General features: G+C 38.9%; 3 protein-coding genes across 5 annotated transcripts in view; 1 reads left to right on the top strand and 2 right to left on the bottom strand.

Annotated features, from left to right (window-relative positions):
• The first annotated feature begins 283 nt into the window (after positions 1-283).
• LOC311092942 (volume-regulated anion channel subunit LRRC8E) lies at positions 284-7873 on the top strand. Its single transcript, XM_084129976.1, has 3 exons — positions 284-405; positions 1092-1249; positions 4037-7873. Exons 2-3 carry the CDS (start codon positions 1109-1111, stop codon positions 6299-6301), a joined length of 2406 nt encoding a protein of 801 aa, XP_083986102.1. The 5' UTR covers positions 284-405; positions 1092-1108; the 3' UTR covers positions 6302-7873.
• A 4502-nt stretch (positions 7874-12375) lies between these two features.
• Positions 12376-14405, bottom strand: cdkn2d (cyclin-dependent kinase inhibitor 2D (p19, inhibits CDK4)). Of its 2 annotated transcripts, none has more exons than XM_084129974.1 (3): positions 14261-14405; positions 13944-14134; positions 12376-13217 (listed from the first exon to the last, which is right to left on the bottom strand). In XM_084129974.1, the coding sequence occupies exons 2-3, from the start codon at positions 14088-14090 to the stop codon at positions 12855-12857; spliced, it is 510 nt and encodes a 169-aa protein (XP_083986100.1). In that variant the 5' UTR covers positions 14091-14134; positions 14261-14405; the 3' UTR covers positions 12376-12854. The 2 variants fall into 2 exon arrangements, with proteins under 2 accessions (XP_083986100.1, XP_083986101.1); XM_084129975.1 differs by having other exon boundaries at positions 13944-14099.
• A 289-nt stretch (positions 14406-14694) lies between these two features.
• Positions 14695-17121, bottom strand: part of ap1m2 (adaptor related protein complex 1 subunit mu 2) — a 12280-nt gene continuing 9853 nt past the window's right edge. The window contains exons 11-12 of one of the 2 annotated variants that reach the window (XM_084129973.1): positions 15380-15455; positions 14695-14953 (exon numbers count right to left, since the gene is read on the bottom strand). In XM_084129973.1, coding sequence (XP_083986099.1) covers positions 14928-14953; positions 15380-15455 — 102 coding nt within the window. In that variant the 3' untranslated portion in view covers positions 14695-14927. The remainder of the gene's footprint in view (positions 14954-15379; positions 15456-17121) is intronic. The other variant, XM_084129972.1, reaches the window with a different exon arrangement.

The following is a 17121-nucleotide window of genomic DNA, read 5'->3' as shown; positions in this document are numbered from 1 at the left end:
AAATTTGGCGCCAAAACTGTATAGATACTGTGTAGATTTTAAATTGCTTGTTTATTAATCTGATGACTGTTCGCGCGCGCTGTATACATTCCACAACGGAACGCCAGTCTGAAATATGAAATCTGAATGCTGAATATGAATCTGTTTATAATGAGTGCGGCTGTTGACAGGCTGTCTCATCTCTGACTCATTGAGTTCTCATGATGAAACTCGTTCTGGGAGGCGCTTGAACGCCTGAACGCCCTCAAACAAACCCTGAAGAGAAACTTGTGCTGCTGGAAGTCCTTTAGATGAAGGACAGAGAGAGTGTGTGTGTGTGTGTGTGTGTGTGTGTCTAAACCCCTAGAGATGAAACACACTCGTGTGTGTGCTGAGAAACACACGCTCTTCGCTTCAGACGCGCAGGTGAGTTGTGCTTTTCTCACCCCATATCGGTTTATTATTATTATTATTTACACATTTGTAAACGAAACTAGCAAGAATACTAGAAGCTGAACATGCCTTCTCACCTGAGTCTGACATCAGCTGCTTTTATCATGAGCAGATTGTGATTGAGATTCAAAGTCACATCAAACCTGAGAGACACAAGCTTGTATTCTGAGATGAAGATGATAGAAACTAGAGAAGTGTTGTGGGGAACTTGAAAATGGTCCTAAATTCAGTAACAAAGATGAATAAACGTTAATTATACTGTATACGTGACTGATCAGGGTTGCTCAGCTTCATTATTTTAAGTAGCCTAACTGTATTAGCCTATAGGCTACTTATTTTGGTAACACTTTACAATAAGATTCATTAGTTACTGTATTAACTAACATGAACTAACAATGAGTGATACTTACAGTATTTATTAATCTTTGTTAACGTTAGTTAAAAAAAAATTGTTTGTGTTAGTTCACAGTGCATTAACTAATGTTAACAAATACAACCTTTGATTTTAATGATGTATTTAAATGTTGAAATTAATATTAACTAAGATTAATAAATGCTGAAGAAGTGTTGTTCATTCTTAGTTCATGTTAACGAAGGTTGTTAACTAATGAACTTTATTGTAAAGTGTAACCCTTATTTCTGATGTTCCTAACATTCAGGACTGAATCCCTCTAAGATGATCCCTGTGAATGAGTTCAGGAACATCACGTCGGAGCAGAACCCGCAGTTCCGGGTCCTGAAGCCCTGGTGGGACGTCCTGTCCGAGTATCTGGGCATCGCTATGCTCATGATCGGCGTGTTTGGCTGCACGGTTCAGGTACGACATCTTCAGCTCGCAACATGATATCATGGAAGCTTGATTCTGCCACGGAGTAAACAATTAAAAAGTAATTGCAACTTTTTTTATCTAGTCAAAATTGCAATATATGAACTTTAAATTTCACAATTCTGACTTCTTGCAATAAAATTAAAAATTGTAACTTTTTTATCTCACAATTATGACGTTTTTTTTTTGCAATTCCAAGTTCTGAAAAAGAAAATCACAATTCTGGAAAAAAAGTAAAAATAGCGAGATTTAAATTTCTCAATTCTGACCTTTTTCTTGCAATTCTGTGATCTGAATTTTTTTCTCTCAAAATTGCCAGATATGAACTTTATGGCCTGGTTTCACAGACAGGGTTTAGATTAAGCCAGGATTCGTCTTTAGATCAACTTTTCTAAACATTGTTTTGGAAAGAATTAAAAAAACATTACTGGTGTGCATCTTGAGACAAACAATGGCACTGATATATTTTAAGATCTGCCAGTGCAAGTTTCTTTCAGTTCAGCTCAATAATGCATTTTAGTCTGGGACAAGCTTAAGCCTTGTAAACCGGGCATAAATCTCTCAATTCTGACTTTATTTCTTGCAATAAAAAATAAAAAGGTTCTCACAATTCTGACTTGTGAATTGTGAGATTTAGGCCTGGTTTCACAGACAGGGTTTAGATTAAGACAGGATTAGGCCTTAGTTTAATTAGGACATTTAAGTAGCTTTTATAAACATGGCTTAGAAAAAGTCTAGGACTAGACTTTAAAACCGGGGGATGAACTCACAATTGCGAGTTATAAATTTTAAAGTATAAAATTGTGAGACAAAAAGTTGCAGTTAGCTTTTTTATTCCGTAGTTGAAGTTAAGTCACCTTTATTTATATTGTGCTTTTCACAGTACAGATTGTTTCAAAGCAGCTTTACAGTGGAAACAGGAAAATAATGCAACTAAGTTTGTTTCTAGAAGAAAATAGCGTCACAGTCCAGCTTAAGTAAGTTCAGTGATGGTTCATTTTTGTTGTAAAAAACGCATTAATTTAGTGCATTTATCTATACAGATATATCGTCCAGCTCAGTTCAGTTCTCATATAATGGTGTCAATGCAGGAGATCAATAATGTTGTTGAATATTCCCAAGCAAGCCAAAAGCCATAGTTCGACAGAAAGCAGAAGCAAGCTTTCATGTGATATAGTTACGTCAGATTTACTAAGAATTCAGATGTGATGATTCAAACTCTCTGTGTGCTCATGCTATTATTCACGATCTGAAAAGAAAGTTCACATCAAAATGAAAGTTTGTCATCATTTACTCACCTTATGTCACTTTCTGTAGGATTTTCTCCCTTGCCTTAAACACAACAGGAACTGTTTTGAAGAATCTTTGAGCTTCTTTTTTCATTCATTGATAGTGGACTGATTTTTACTGCGCCTCCAAAACAAACACCATCATGGTATCATAAAAGTATAATAACATTCGTCCATGTGACTCATGCACTTTATTCAGAACAGAAGTCATATGATGCTTTGTGTGAGGAACAACTTACATTTTTCACTTACATTATTTTCCTCCACCACAGCTTTCAAATCGATTACATTCATAAGGCTTATTTTGGGGTGAACTATTCCTTTGGAAAGTACACATTTTTTTGGTATGTTTATGTTAAAACTCTTCAGTGGTGTCGGACTCTCAACATGTTCCCGGTTCTACATGTAAACACAATATTTTGGATTGTAAATGGGGTAATGAGTCGTTAGCGCTGATAAGATTTGCTCTACAAAAGTGGTGGAACTTCATTATTATATTTAGTTTTCTGCATTTAATCCACAAACAATCAGAGGTTGTGTGAATGTGCACGAAGCTTCTGATCAGGAGTGTGTGCAGTAAAGAGAAGATTAGACAAGAGCGTTAGCTGATTAGATAAAATCCTGTGAGGTGTGTTTACCATCAGGCTCCTGATCTTTCCACTGTTCTTCTAATTTGCCACCAACTGTGTCCGAGTGTCGGTCAAAAATGATCGACATTTTTTGTTGGAAATGAAATAAATGTACTATATTTTAGTTTGATAATGTTTTTTATTTAATATTTTGTATTTTGGGGGATTTTTTTATTTTTACGCTATATTTATAATGCATTTATTCACTTTTTGAGCATAGACCTGAAAATTAAATTTCCAGCTTAAACTGTCGTAAATCCTGAATGTTTAGAGCAACAGACTGAAGTTTGATCTCTTTTCAAAGACGACACTTGGCAGATTATTGCTGAAGTGGAAAAAGTTTAAAAAAGTGAACTTAAAAAAGTAACAGAATTTTACGTGTATTGTTATGAAAAATGAACAAAAATACTATTTTCGATTTTTCTATGAAATATGTAATTTCAAAATCACGTTTACTCTAAAACTGCTAGAAAATCAAAGCCATAAATCTAAACAAGTTGTTTTCCAAATTTGAGGTTGATATCTCCATAAATGAGCTTTCAGTGAGAGTGTGTTCGGCTGCAGTACCAAACGCTTCCACTAGAGGAAATTCGTCTCCCATTAATTTCCAATGCGTTTTCATTTTTGACCAAGAGGAGCACAAGAGCACAAACCATTTAACCTTTTCAAATCCTGTCCATAATTTTTATTTATTTTTTTATTCATACAGCAAGTGCCAAAAACTTTACCAAGTTTCGTGCCATTCCAATGAAGTAAAAAATAAAAATAAACGTAAAATTTTCAGGGGGTTAAACATTCATGATTTGAGTGTTTCATGTATTGTCATCATTGTTGCTTAGACAATCTTCATCTCTCCTCAGCTGACGCAAGACAAGATATCTTGCCTGCCGAACCGACTCACGGGTCTCTCTCACGGAGACAGGGATTGCAATCACATACGGCAGCACAAGGAGAACGAGAGCCTGTGGGAATTCGCCATCACCAAACATCTCAGTCCAAACATCGTGGAGGTGTTCGGGAGGAAGAACGGCCTCGACATCCATCAGTACGAGTTCGTCAACCACTTCTGCTATGAACGTGCCGTGCACTGGTACGGCAAATACTTCCCTTACCTAGTGGTCATCCACAGTATGATCTTTATGGTGGCCAGCAGCTTCTGGTTCAAGTTCCCAGGAACATCGTCTAAGATCGAGATGTTTGTAATCATACTGGGGAAATGCTTCGACTCTCCCTGGACCACAAGAGCCATCAGCGAAGTGTCCGAAGAAAGGCGAGAAGAGAGAATGGTCGTATGGAGAAAGAACACAATGACCAAGTCAGACACGGGAAACGACGACGACATGGTGTCTCTAATCCGATCTTCCGTGAAGGATCAGAAATCGGCAGAAACGGCCGCGTCACTCTTGGATAAAAAAGAGGGCGAGCAAGCAAAGGCCTTGTTCGAAAGAGTCAAGAAGTTTCGGACACATGTTGAAGAAGCAGATCTTCTTTACCTCATGTACGTTCTTCAAACGGTGCTCAAAGTCTTTAAATTTGCTTTAATCACTATTTATAGTATTGTTTTGGTCCCGAACATCCAGATTGTGGTGATGTGTTCGGTGCCTCCAGATCTGACCGGGTTTGAGGCGTTCTGCTGCAACTACAACAAAGCACATCTGTTTTCCAAATTAGCATATTGCTACATATGCTTAGTCGGGGTTTATGGACTGCTGTGCATTTATTCACTTTACTGGCTGTTTCATCGACCACTCAAAGAGTATTCCTTTGAGGCGGTCCGCTTGGAGACGGGAATTAACGACATCCCGGATGTGAAGAATGATTTTGCGTTTCTCCTGCACCTTAGTGACCAGTACGATGCCTTATACTCCAAACGCTTTGCCGTCTTCCTCTCTGAGGTGAGCGAATGCCGTTTAAGGCAGATGAACCTCAACAACGAGTGGACGGTTGGTAAACTCCGCGCTCGTCTGTCGCGCAACGCGAGCGAGAGGTTGGAGCTACACTTGTTCATGCTTCCAGGTCTTCCGGACACCGTCTTCGAGGTTCCGGAAGTAGAGTCGCTCAAACTGGACATGATAAGCAACGTCACGGTGCCTGGAAGCGTAACGCAGCTCGTGGCCTTACAGGAGATCTCGTTGATCAACAGTCCGGCTAAGCTTCAGCTAGCGGCGCTCAATCACCTGCGCGAGAACCTAAAGGTTCTGCGTCTGACCTTTGAAGGCCCGGATCAAGTCCCCCCGTGGATGTACACCTTACAAAACCTGGAAGAGCTTCACTTAAGTGGCCCTTTAAGCAACGAACTCTCTCGTAGTCCTTCCCTCGACACTTTACGTGAGCTCAAAAACCTGCGCGTGCTAACGTTACGTAGCAAACTGATCAAGATACCACCTAGTATTGTGGACGTTTCCAATCAGCTTTTGCGATTGTGCGTTCACAATGAAGGTACGAGGCTTCAGGTTTTCAACAGCCTAAAGAAGCTGGTTAGCCTAGCCACTTTGGAGCTAACAGGCTGCTGTCTTGAGCGAATCCCAAGCGCGGTTTTCAGTCTTTCCCATCTCCAAGAGCTGGACCTTAAAGAGAACAGGCTCATCACTGTAGAAGAAATCTTGAGTTTGCAGCACTGCCGACGTTTGACGACCCTCAAACTCTGGCATAATGACATTTCCTACATCCCCGAGCACGTTAGCAAACTCCGCGCGCTGGAGACGCTGGACGTCAGCTGGAATAAGATCCACAAGCTTCCACTTCGCTTGTGTTACTGCACTAAACTCAGACATCTGGATCTCTCGCACAACCAGCTGACATCTCTTCCCTTGGAGATCGGCGTCCTGCAGTGTCTCCAGTTCTTCTCGGTGGCCTTCAACTCTCTGGAGAGTCTCCCTGAAGAGCTCTTCTCCTGCAAGAGGCTGAAGGTCCTAGCGTTGGGAAATAACAGCATTTCCACCTTGTCCCCACGGATTGGGAATCTGGCTCAGCTGGTTCGGCTCGAGCTGAAGGGAAACAGGCTTGAGTCTTTGCCTGTAGAAATCGCCGACTGTCTCCTACTAAAACTGGCTGCTCTGATAGTGGAAGATAGTCTGATGGACCTGCTGCCTTCGGACGTGAAGGACAGACTGAAGCACAGATAATCACAACACTGGCTCACATTCTTAGTTTTAATGAGACTATGCTTTGAATAAATCATACACTGTGAACCCGAAGTGAAATTGGCCAAATGAAATGAGTTAATTTCGCTCAAAAATGACTGAAAGTTCTTTGTACTTGATAGAAAAAAGTGAACTCAATTGTCCAGTTTCACAGACAGGGCTTAGACTAAGCAAGGATTAGGCCTTAGGTCAATTAGGTCATTTAAAGGTGGGGTTAGCTATATTTCAGAAATGCTGTTGGACATTGTTGATATTTGAAATCAATCAATCAAACTCTTCATTGCTCCGCCTCCAAAACTCACACTCCAATCCTAACAGCCCTCGAACCCCGATCCCCTGCAAGCGAGTCGATGATGCTAATCACCGCATTCACTAGCAGTCGTCAGCGCGACTCTCGCTAGCTGATCCGTTACGCACGCAATCCAAGAGAGGATGTCTGTTAATCATAGCAGAAGCGCAACAATAAAATTACGCTTCACAAAAAATAAAACGCACGGATGACAAGGAAGCACAAAAAAATTAACGTAAAGTACACAATAGTAATTACAAACAAGATTTGGTTGTTAGTTGCCAACAGCACAGCAGCTCCAGACTCAAAAACCCAGTGTTACTCGCGTGTGAACCCGAATCAAAGCAACATCGTGGGTTCACACGTGAGTAACACTGAGTAACGGTGTTCAGGCTTGGGAAGCTTTCTAATATTAATGTGGGTCCTAAAGCTCTTGCCCAGTCATAACCCTTCATTTTCCAGTTATTTCTTCTGAGCTTTTCTCTTCTTTATTGTGTCTCATGTCTATTTCTGCAGTCTTTCTTCAAATCTCTCTCTTGCTCGTTCTCTCTCCGTTTGTTGTTGTTTGTTCGTGTGTCAGTCCGACTAACTTCCAAACAGCGTTTTTCAAACCCACCTTTAAGTAGCTTATAAACGTGCTTTAAAAAAAAAGAAGAAAAAAAACATTACTGATGTGCATTTTGAGTTAAAAAAATGGCACTGATGTATTTTAAGATTTGCTTTCAGTTAAAACAGCTCAAACATGCATTTTAGTCTGGGACTAGCTTAAGCCTTGTCTGTGAAACCGGGGGAATAACTGATTGCATTACGCTGAACTTAAACTGAATGAGTTTTTAGTTCCCAGCATGGATTGCGTCAGACTGAATAAGGAGAATAAACATTGAAATAAAGTGTTATTTTGTGTGTTTTGCATTTATGTAATGCGAGATGTGTTAGTGTTTAATCCTCTGTTATGTTGGGACTTGTTGGGTTTGTGTTGTGTTGCAGTTTTGAAGGTAATTGTGTTAAACAGGAGAGCGAGGATATTGCAGTTTTTTAAGACATGTTTTGTACCTGCAAATGTATTGTGATAATCTATTTGCTAGTTATATTAGCACATGCAACTGTGTTTAGCTAACAGCTAGTTGTAAAAAAAGTTAAAATGTTAACAAAATTTAATTTAGCATCTAGTTTGAGTTAGGTTAGTCAACATTTTATTAAATTGCAATTAACATGTTTGGTGTTGTACAAAATCTCACATGTTAAACTTAATTTTGAAGTTTGTTAACTTAATTTTGATTGCCTCAAATTTGTGGAGTCCTCCCAACTTATTAGGGTTTACAGTGTAGCTGCTTTATTTGATGACATTGATGATATGAGCAATGATGAAATTCACCGTTTACAGCAATTAAGTTTTTGTGAGTTATACAAGCACAATTCTAACTACACACATAAGGTGGGTCCCCTGACAGTCATTGTGTTTATGGCGTGAAGCAATGAACTTTCACCCGACAGACTCGACAGACTAGATCACGGCTGAAATCACAGACTCTCTTGAGTTGGCACTTATTTAGAATAAGTACTTGCGTTGTGACAGCTAAAAGTAGATTCTATATAGTGTGAATGTGTGTAGCATGAATGAAATTCGGACGTACCGTATTTGTCATGTTGTCATTGTCATGTGACATTCCAGCGTCAGTTGCGCCGCTTCACTGCCATTCATATATCCTCTCCCGTGGCCTCATGGGATAGTAAAGTGTCCATCATATGCAAACTTAAGAATCTCGCCAGAAGAAGTAGGTCATCCAGGTACTTTTTGCCTACTATTTTATGAGTACTGTGAATTCGGACATATTCCCATACTGGTGTCTTATACTGTTTTTCACCTTATATATATATATATATATATATATATATATATATATATATATATAAGGTGAAAAACAGTTACCTATATATATATAGGTAATCTCATACTTACCTATATATATATATATATATATATATATATATATATATATATAGGTAAGTATGAGATTTGCGGACACAGATTTAGACAGGAGCCCAGTCCTGTTCCTGGAGAGTTCAGATTTCCAGCACACCTGTCTGTAATTAATTATCAAGTGTTTATGAATATTCTAATTAGCTGGCTGATTAGAGTTGGAGTTCAACTTTGCAGGAAAGTAGATCTCCAGAATCGACAGTCTCTCAAAATGAAAATCTATCAAAAATGATTAGTGTGTTCATGTGCAGACACAGTGTTAAAGTAATAGAACACGACAGTTTGGGTCTGTAAATATGCCATTTATTTTCCCATTGGGGAATTTATTCTTAAAGTCCCCCTGTGGTGAAAATGAAGCTTTTAATGTTGTTTATATGTCTATGGTGTTTTTAATATACTTTAAGACAAACCATGTGTAAATTCATAAGTCGACACCATTGCTGAGTCACAAACTACCTTGTAACCAATCAGATCAATGTGTGATCGTCAACGAGTGGATCTCTGAGCTGAGTGAGTGAGTGGAGGCGGGGCTCATTTGCATATTCGTAGAACCGCATATAGTAAATGAGGCAAGGGTGTCGAGTTACATTCACACTATTTTAGGGCATGAAGAATTTAGATACAATTATTGACTACAGGGGGACTTTAAATGTTTGTATGTATATGAATATTTTGCAATAAACATAAAAAAATATGTTGTTTCTACGCACAATCAACATCTTTAAATCAATCGTTTTTGTCCAATTTTCAACTACTTTTTAGCTTCAAATCAAAATTTTATTGTGTCAAAATATTACAAATAATGTTGTAATAAAGCTCGTAGCTGTTTGGTTTGCTTTGTTTTTTAATCCCTATATGGAAAAAATACTTCCGGAACCAACGCCACTGAAAAGTAGATGGGCACTGTTGCACTCATGCTAACATTGACACTATCAGAAATATGGCACACTGGCCATAAGAACAGATGAGATGTAGATGAGATTAACGCTAGTGGGTTTCTCCTGATGTTATGAGCAGCTGTGGGCTCTTTCCCACCGAGGGAACGACGAACACACTCGAGGTCACTGATCTACAGCTGCTACAGTGGAGAATCCTCATGCTGAGACACACATGATCCCAGTGCTGTGTGCATCTTTAGCCTGAAATGTTCCTGTATTTCTAGTTTTTGTTTTTTCAATAGTATTTAAGCTCAAGTTTATCTATTGAAGTGAGTTCACTCAGGTGTTTAAAAGTGAACACATGAACAGATCTGATTAGAAATGAATGCAGCTTTTCTTTATAACAACACACACACACACACACACACTGAAATGAAATTCTTAACAATGAAACTTCTTTTGTGTTGTTTCCCAATGGTAGGTGTGGCTGAGCAAGTGGAAATTTCCACAGGGGTATATGTGTGTGTGTGTGTGTGTGAGTGTGTTTGTAATACCTGGACGAAGCTGCTAACATTCCTTTTCATATCATTCACATTCAGTTCAGCCAACCACCTGAGCTGTAAATGTCATGTGACTACTGACTCTTGAGAACAGGAAATGATGTCATGACATCACAAGAGTCCCAAACACTTCACTAGTGACTATCCTCAGCTTTGATGTCAAGGTCAGCTCATTCAAGAGCCTCCAAAGCAATATCATGACATAGTTGTAAATTAAAGTTACTTGCACAAAAATGAATTGTCAGAATATGCAAATTGCAAAATGCAATAAGCCAATCGGCAGACGCTTCAGTGGCTCCCTCTACTGGCAGATTAGTTGTAATCATTTTGTTTGGGTGTGAACTTGAAGACATATCCTCATGTCTTTGGAGGAATGAAGTGAAGTCTCTTTACTCTTTTACATGTTTTCAGACTGTGGATCATTTAGTCTTTTCTTTGATACAGATTCACTCGATGAGCATATTCTGCAACATTCATAAAATCAGCAAAACAATTTCACTACTGAAAGACTGCATTACTTTTCTTGGTAGCAAAATGATGGATGTCTGGACCGCCGGATCTGCTGAAGATTGTCTGAAATACGGTGTGATGTAGATGTGTATAGTCTCTTCAGTATGTTTACAGATGAATATGTTCTATGGATGTGTAGACACTTGTTTTTATTGTACAGTATTAGTTTGTAAGGGTTCATTTGTTGTGCACATTGGACTTCCGCCTTTACAATAAAGATTAGTCATTCTTGTTATGCAAAGAATTTCTTTGGCAAACAATTCAAAATATAATTAAAAAACACAAGCAGTCCGAATTTGGTGTCTTGAAGGTCATTGTGTACGAATAATAAAGTGTTTTGTTGTGTGCATGTGATGAATGTGTTGATTTTGAGACATCTATGAAGTGATTGTAGTGTATCTTAGAAGATGAACTGCATAGAGTTTGGAATAAGTGCACTTAGTATCGAGAAAAGTGTGTTTTGTGTTCAGGTTGAGGAACTAGTGATGCTAAAATTTAATATTCATTGTGTTGCAGGTCTGATTAAATACTGTAATAATGTCATTGACTCTGCATCCAATCACCTTAAGTGAACAAAAGTCCTCCTAAAACTGAAAGTAATTTCAATCCACAAGAAAATAAAGTTGAAGCTTCAGCTCATCAGGCCTCCAGTGTTTGTCCAGTCGGTTTAAACCCCATTAAAGGCTTCAAACTGTTATTTTCAGAGGATGATTTACTCACTTACGCTAGTATATGGACTTTGTCCGGTGATCTCAAACACTCACTGTTTATGAGTGACAGCTCTGATTGTTGGCACGATTGATGAAGTCAAGTATATAACAATTTGTTTAATCATCTACTGGTCTTTTCCGTATCAGATGTCAAGCAGTAATTGATGCATTAGAGAACTGCTCATTAAAATGACAAACGCAGTATTAGCATCAGATACAGTAGAGCTTTGCTGCTGGATGTTAGAAGTATCCTGAGAGTTTGGCTTGATTCCAGTGAGCAAACAAACCCGCCATTGTGTTTGCGTCCTCTCCGAGTTGTAGTTTCCCCCAGAGAAACAGACTGTCTGTTGAAAGCAAAGCTCTGTGAAAGCACAATGTTTGCCTTGTACAGTCGCACACATTCCTGCGTTGGGTAATTGTGCTGTACAGGGTCACCTTGAGCACATACAGACACAAGATCGACGCACCTTCAGAGATGACATGAAGGCGACACTAGACTTTTACGGACATTTTACCGTATATTTGTAGTTAGTGATAATATACAAATGATTGTTTGAGAATGTTCTGAAATAAAGACACGTAACATGACGAACACGTGTCCGGTGTTTTGTTTTAAAATCCTCCTGCATGTAATCAAATTTTTTTTCCTTAAAACTCATCTTTGATCACCAAAATGACATATTTAAATTTTGTTTTCTAGAAAAAAATTATTCATGCCTTAAAATATCTTGAATGTAACTCGACACCCTTGCCTCATTTAGTATACGCGGTTCTATGAATATGCAAATGAGCCCCGCCTCCACTCACTCACTCAGCTCAGAGATCCACTGGTTGACGATCACACGTTGATCTGATTGGTCACAAGGTAGTTTGTGACGTCAGAAACACCAGCGATTTCAAAGCGTGTTTTTGAGACTGTCTTTGGTTCACTGCAGTTTTAAGGAGGAAATACTCAGCAATGGAGTCGACTTATGAATTTACACATGGTTTGTCTTAAAGCATATTAAAAACACCACATTGACATATAAACAACATTAAAATCTACTTATGTTTTTTTTTTGTGAATGTTCTTGATTAAGAAAAACATCATCTCAGTAGCTATGACATGACTAACAATTCAGACCAGTTCAAAGTGAGTTTTCAGTTTATTAAACAGCTTAATAAATAACATTTGAAATACCACAGTAAACATAACGTTAATATACAATTCTTCAATAAATAAGTAAAATAAATTCATAGAATGTTATTTACAATGATGTTAACACTCCAACCAAACTTGCACACAAAACGAGAATTCATCAGTGCACGGATGGCAGGGAATACATTTACAAGAATAAAAATGTTAACAGTTCAAGTTTCTGCACAGAAATATTTAGCAAAATACCAAAATGAAGTGATTTACATGTGTGCTTGGCAAACCCACACGTGACTGAAGGAGAGCGGCTCTCTTTGAATCCAGTGCAGGGATTTGCTCTGTGCAAAACTGGCGCTACACATTCCATCTAATATTATGAGTTCAACTACCAACTATGGAAACATATATCAACATCCAACATATTCAAATAAATTACAAAATGCTAATGAGCGCTCCAACAGCGTATAGTTCTTCAATTCGAACTGCTCGCCATCAGGTGCTCCAACAGCTCCACGATCTCAGGAGCGCAGGCGTCCCGGGCCACGTCCAGCGGTTTGGACCCTGCGTTGTCCTGGTGGCCCAGGTTTGACAGCGGGGCCAGGAACTCCACCACATCCCAGTTGCTCTCGCGGATGGCGATGTGGATGGGTAACGCGCCGCTGTGGTCGGGGACATTGACTGAGGCGCCGTAGTCCACCAGCACTCGCACTGTGTCCAGGAACCCCGTGCGGGCCGCATCGTGCGCCGGGGTCACGCCGCAGCGGTCCTGGATGTTTGGGTCAGCGCCGTGGTCCAGTAACACACACGCCACACTGGTGCAGCCCATCATCATCACCTACAACACACCAAACATCTCATTATGTGCTTTATAAATGATAACTAGTGGTGAAAAATGTGTCGGCTTCTTAGGAAGCAAAAATATCTGTCCTCAGGTAAAGAGTTTGTTCACCCAAAAATGTTAATTATCGCATAATTTACTCACCCTCAAGCCATTCTAGGTGTATATGACTTTCTTCTTTCAGCCAAACATAATCAGAGTTATATTAGATAATATCCTGGCTCTTCCAAGCTTTATAATGGGAGTGAATTGTACCTTAGATTTTTGGGCTTCAAAATCTCTGCTACCATTCACTCTCATTATAAAGCTTGGAAGAGCCAGGATATTATCTAATATAACTCAGATTGTGTTCGGCTGACCAAGGATGGCTTTATAGGTCAAATTATAGGATGATTTTAATTTTTGGACGAACAAACCCTTTAAAGCAAGGACAAAACGCTATGCCAGCTCTACCATTCCTCTGTTTAATGAAAATAAGACTTTTAGTTACATCATTAACTATTTAGTTCCTGTTTGTATTCTTTAGTTTTACTTTTTGATGTACTTTCTGCATTAATTCGGTCATACTGCTGAGCAGAAAAGTAAATAACAGATGATTGGCAGCGGTCCGGTCACTATGACATAAGCGCAGTCAGATGGTGACTTAAAAGGCGGAAAGGAAAGCGAAACAAAAGCTGTGTGTGTAATAATACTGTGTTTTAATGCTGTAAATGAGTAAATCACCTGTAGTGCGGTTTTCCCGAACTCATTGAGCGTGTCCGGTTCGACCCGGTGATCCTGGAGAATCCGCCGGACCGAGTCCACATTCCCCTGAGCCGCAGCCGTGCTGAGACTCTTCCCGCAGGATCCGAACCCGTGCAGAACCATCATCTGAAACACCTGGACCGACACGAGCCAGAAACACAAGGGCAGATCTGAGACAAACGCGAGAAAATAAGTCCGTGATGCGGAACATTAACGGGAATCTCTCTGAAGAATTGATTAAACGGTATGAACATCACGGTCAAAATGAAAGTATGAACACCTTTTAAGGCGCTTACCTCTTCGTTGCTGTTTGTGGATTAGTGACCGTTGGCTGTTTATCTGTGTTTACACAAATACGTCAAAACAATAATATATATATGCTCTGCTCGCGGTTGCGCCTTTACATTGCGCGCTTCATCGGCAACAGAGCTGCATGACGTCAAGGACACTTCGACCAATCAGAAACCACACACGCCAACACGGCTGCCATAATTGGACAAAAGGGAGGAGTGCCGATAGGCGTTGCTACAGTATCGCCGTGGTAACTGCACCAGCGACCAATGAGAATCGAGAGCGCAGAAGGCGGGCAATTTGAGAAGGTTTGTTTGTAAACTGTAGCGTTCATTCACAGAGTGTGGGAGTGTGGAAAAAAGAGCGGGCCTTCGTGACAGAGTCTACAGGAGACCCAGTTATATGTCATGAGGAACAACACAACAGTTAACACATTAATATCAATAATTGCAAGACAAATATATTTAATTTATTGCAAAAAGACAACATGATTTGGTGCAAAAAGCACTTGTGAAAATACATTATTGTGCCTGAAATGCTTGGTATGTTTACAATCAGCGTCAAACTTTTTTTCTAATGAAATTCTGACAGGATAAAATCGACTAAAAACAGACATAAACATTACATAAACGTCTTTAAAAAAAAATCTCAGTCATGTGTCGGCAGTGCTCGTTAGTTGTTTGTCCTCAGCTGGTAATCTGAAAGCATACACAGATATAAATACATAAATTAATACATTAGTCATTCTTTTGACATCTGCTTCATTGCCAAACACACATCTTTTAAAAAACCTGCTTTATTGGACAAAACATATAAAATATTCTAAGTGTAGGAAATTTCTGTGCAATTTGTAATAAATATTATATGGCCAGGCAGGAAAATATTTACTCAAATGGTCACAGAAACAATGCACCTGATGTAGCCCCTTTTCTATGCATGTATGTATATATTATTATTGTGTTTATTTATTTAACTTAGTTTTGTGCGTGTCTGTCAGTGGTTTTTGTTTAAATGATTGAGCTTATGTTTTACATTATTGCTTGTTAGTGTGAATAAGAAAGCCTACGAAAAATAAATCATAAAAATACCTGCTTTGTTAAAAATATGCAAAACCCCTTGCTCACCTCCGCTCTGTGTGATGTAGCGGACCCACGGCAGCGCCTGATAGCCACTCTTCTCAATGATCTTCATGTATCGTACCTTTCAAATAACATACAATTTTTAATTTGCTGAGAAATAAGTGCCATAACTGATCATAAAGTCTTACATTAGATCTTAAACAGACCGAGTTTAAAGAACACATGCAGACATCTCATCCTGTAAAAACATTGCATTACAACAGAATATTATATTATGTTATATTCGTGGTTGCGCCTTTACATTGCTTGCCTGATCGACCACAGAGGTGCATGACGACGACGACAAGCACACTTCCACCAATCAGAGGCCACACAGGCCAACACGGCTGCCATAATTGGACAAAAGGGAGGAGTGCTGATAGGTGTTGCTACAGTATCGCTATGGTAACTGCGCCAGCGACCAATGAGAATCTAGAGCTCTTTCAGGGGTGCACATAAGTTTTTCAGTCTGGTTTTCATGAGGACACCTGGAGAGTCGGTTCGGTGCTCACACTGCATGTAGTGTAACCCATTAAATATAATTATATTAAAAAAAATATATAGCATTATTGCACTTTATTTAGTTAGTTAAAAAAAATAAAAATAATAATAATACACAAAATAATAAATAAATTGTGATAATACTATTATATAAAAAAAAAAAAATAAAAAAAAAGAGTATTAAATAAAAATAAAATTATAGTTTTATAGTACACTTAAAAAATACAATGCTAATATTTACATTTTTTATATTTTTTATATGAATTTTCAACATTTCTAAACCTAAAATCAGCAAGCTTTTATTTTAGGGGGTTGACAGAAAGTAAGTATATGCGCTGCTGGTTTTAGCACTACCGAGTGAAGCGTGTCAGTGAATGTCACAGCTTTGCGGTTTGCTCTGAAACCGGCAGATTTTTATTATGCAATCAGTTCAAATGGAAATCTTATACAGTATTACAGTTAGTCGATCTAAAATGGTGATTGTGCATTAACAGCTCTCAACCATGTCGGTATGCAAATGAGCAGTCTGAACTTATTGCACCCCTATCCATAACTGATCATAACGTCTTACATTAGATCTTCAGACTGTGTTTAAAGAACACATGCAGATGTCCCATCCTGCAAAAACGAATTTCCGGCAGATAGCACAAACACCACCCCCTTAAAGATCATTGCATTTCAACAGAATATTACCGTTATATTACATTATATTATGCTCTGTTCCCAGTTGCGCCTTTACATCGCACTCTTGATCGACAACAGAGCTGCATGACGACAAGAACACTTCCACCAATCAGAGGCCACACAGGCCAACACGGCTGCCATAATTGGACAAAAGGGAGGAGTGCTGATAGGCGTTGCTACAGTATCGCTATGGTAACTGCGCCAGCGACCAATGAGAATCTAGAGCTTCTCAATGATCTTCATGTACCGTACCTTTCAAATAAAAAACTATTTTTCATTTACTGAGACACAAGTTCCATAACTGATCATAAAGTCTTACATTAGATCTTAAACAGACCGTGTTTAAAGAACACATGCAGACATCTCATCCTGTAAAAACTCATTTCCGGGAGACACCACCACACCCAATTAAAGAGCATTGCATTAAAACAGAATATTATATTATATTATATATTAATTTTATTAGTGTGCTGAAAGTGATGTAAAGTGTGACGAAATAACAGGAAATTCGAACTCAAGTGGTCACAGGAGACGCATTTAAAACATTAATTTCAGGTGAAAAA

The sequence above is a fragment of the Abramis brama genome (genome assembly GCF_963993115.1).
Source record: "Abramis brama genome assembly, chromosome: 11".
NCBI classification, from domain to species: domain Eukaryota; kingdom Metazoa; phylum Chordata; class Actinopteri; order Cypriniformes; family Leuciscidae; genus Abramis; species Abramis brama.
Note: the sequence above shows the minus strand (reverse complement) of the source record. Positions and strands in the feature narration are given on the sequence as shown.

Bases quoted from the DNA above. Each gene is read 5' to 3' on its own strand.
- LOC311092942 (XM_084129976.1), top strand. From the start codon at position 1,109: ATGATCCCTGTGAATGAGTTCAGGAACATCACGTCGGAGCAGAACCCG. The intron at 1,250-4,036 runs GTACGACATCTT...ATCTCTCCTCAG, and splicing joins TGTTTGGCTGCACGGTTCAG to CTGACGCAAGACAAGATATC.
- cdkn2d (XM_084129974.1), bottom strand. From the start codon at position 14,090: ATGATGGTTCTGCACGGGTTCGGATCCTGCGGGAAGAGTCTCAGCACG. The intron at 13,218-13,943 runs GTGATTTACTCA...GGTGTGTTGTAG, and splicing joins TCGGGAAAACCGCACTACAG to GTGATGATGATGGGCTGCAC.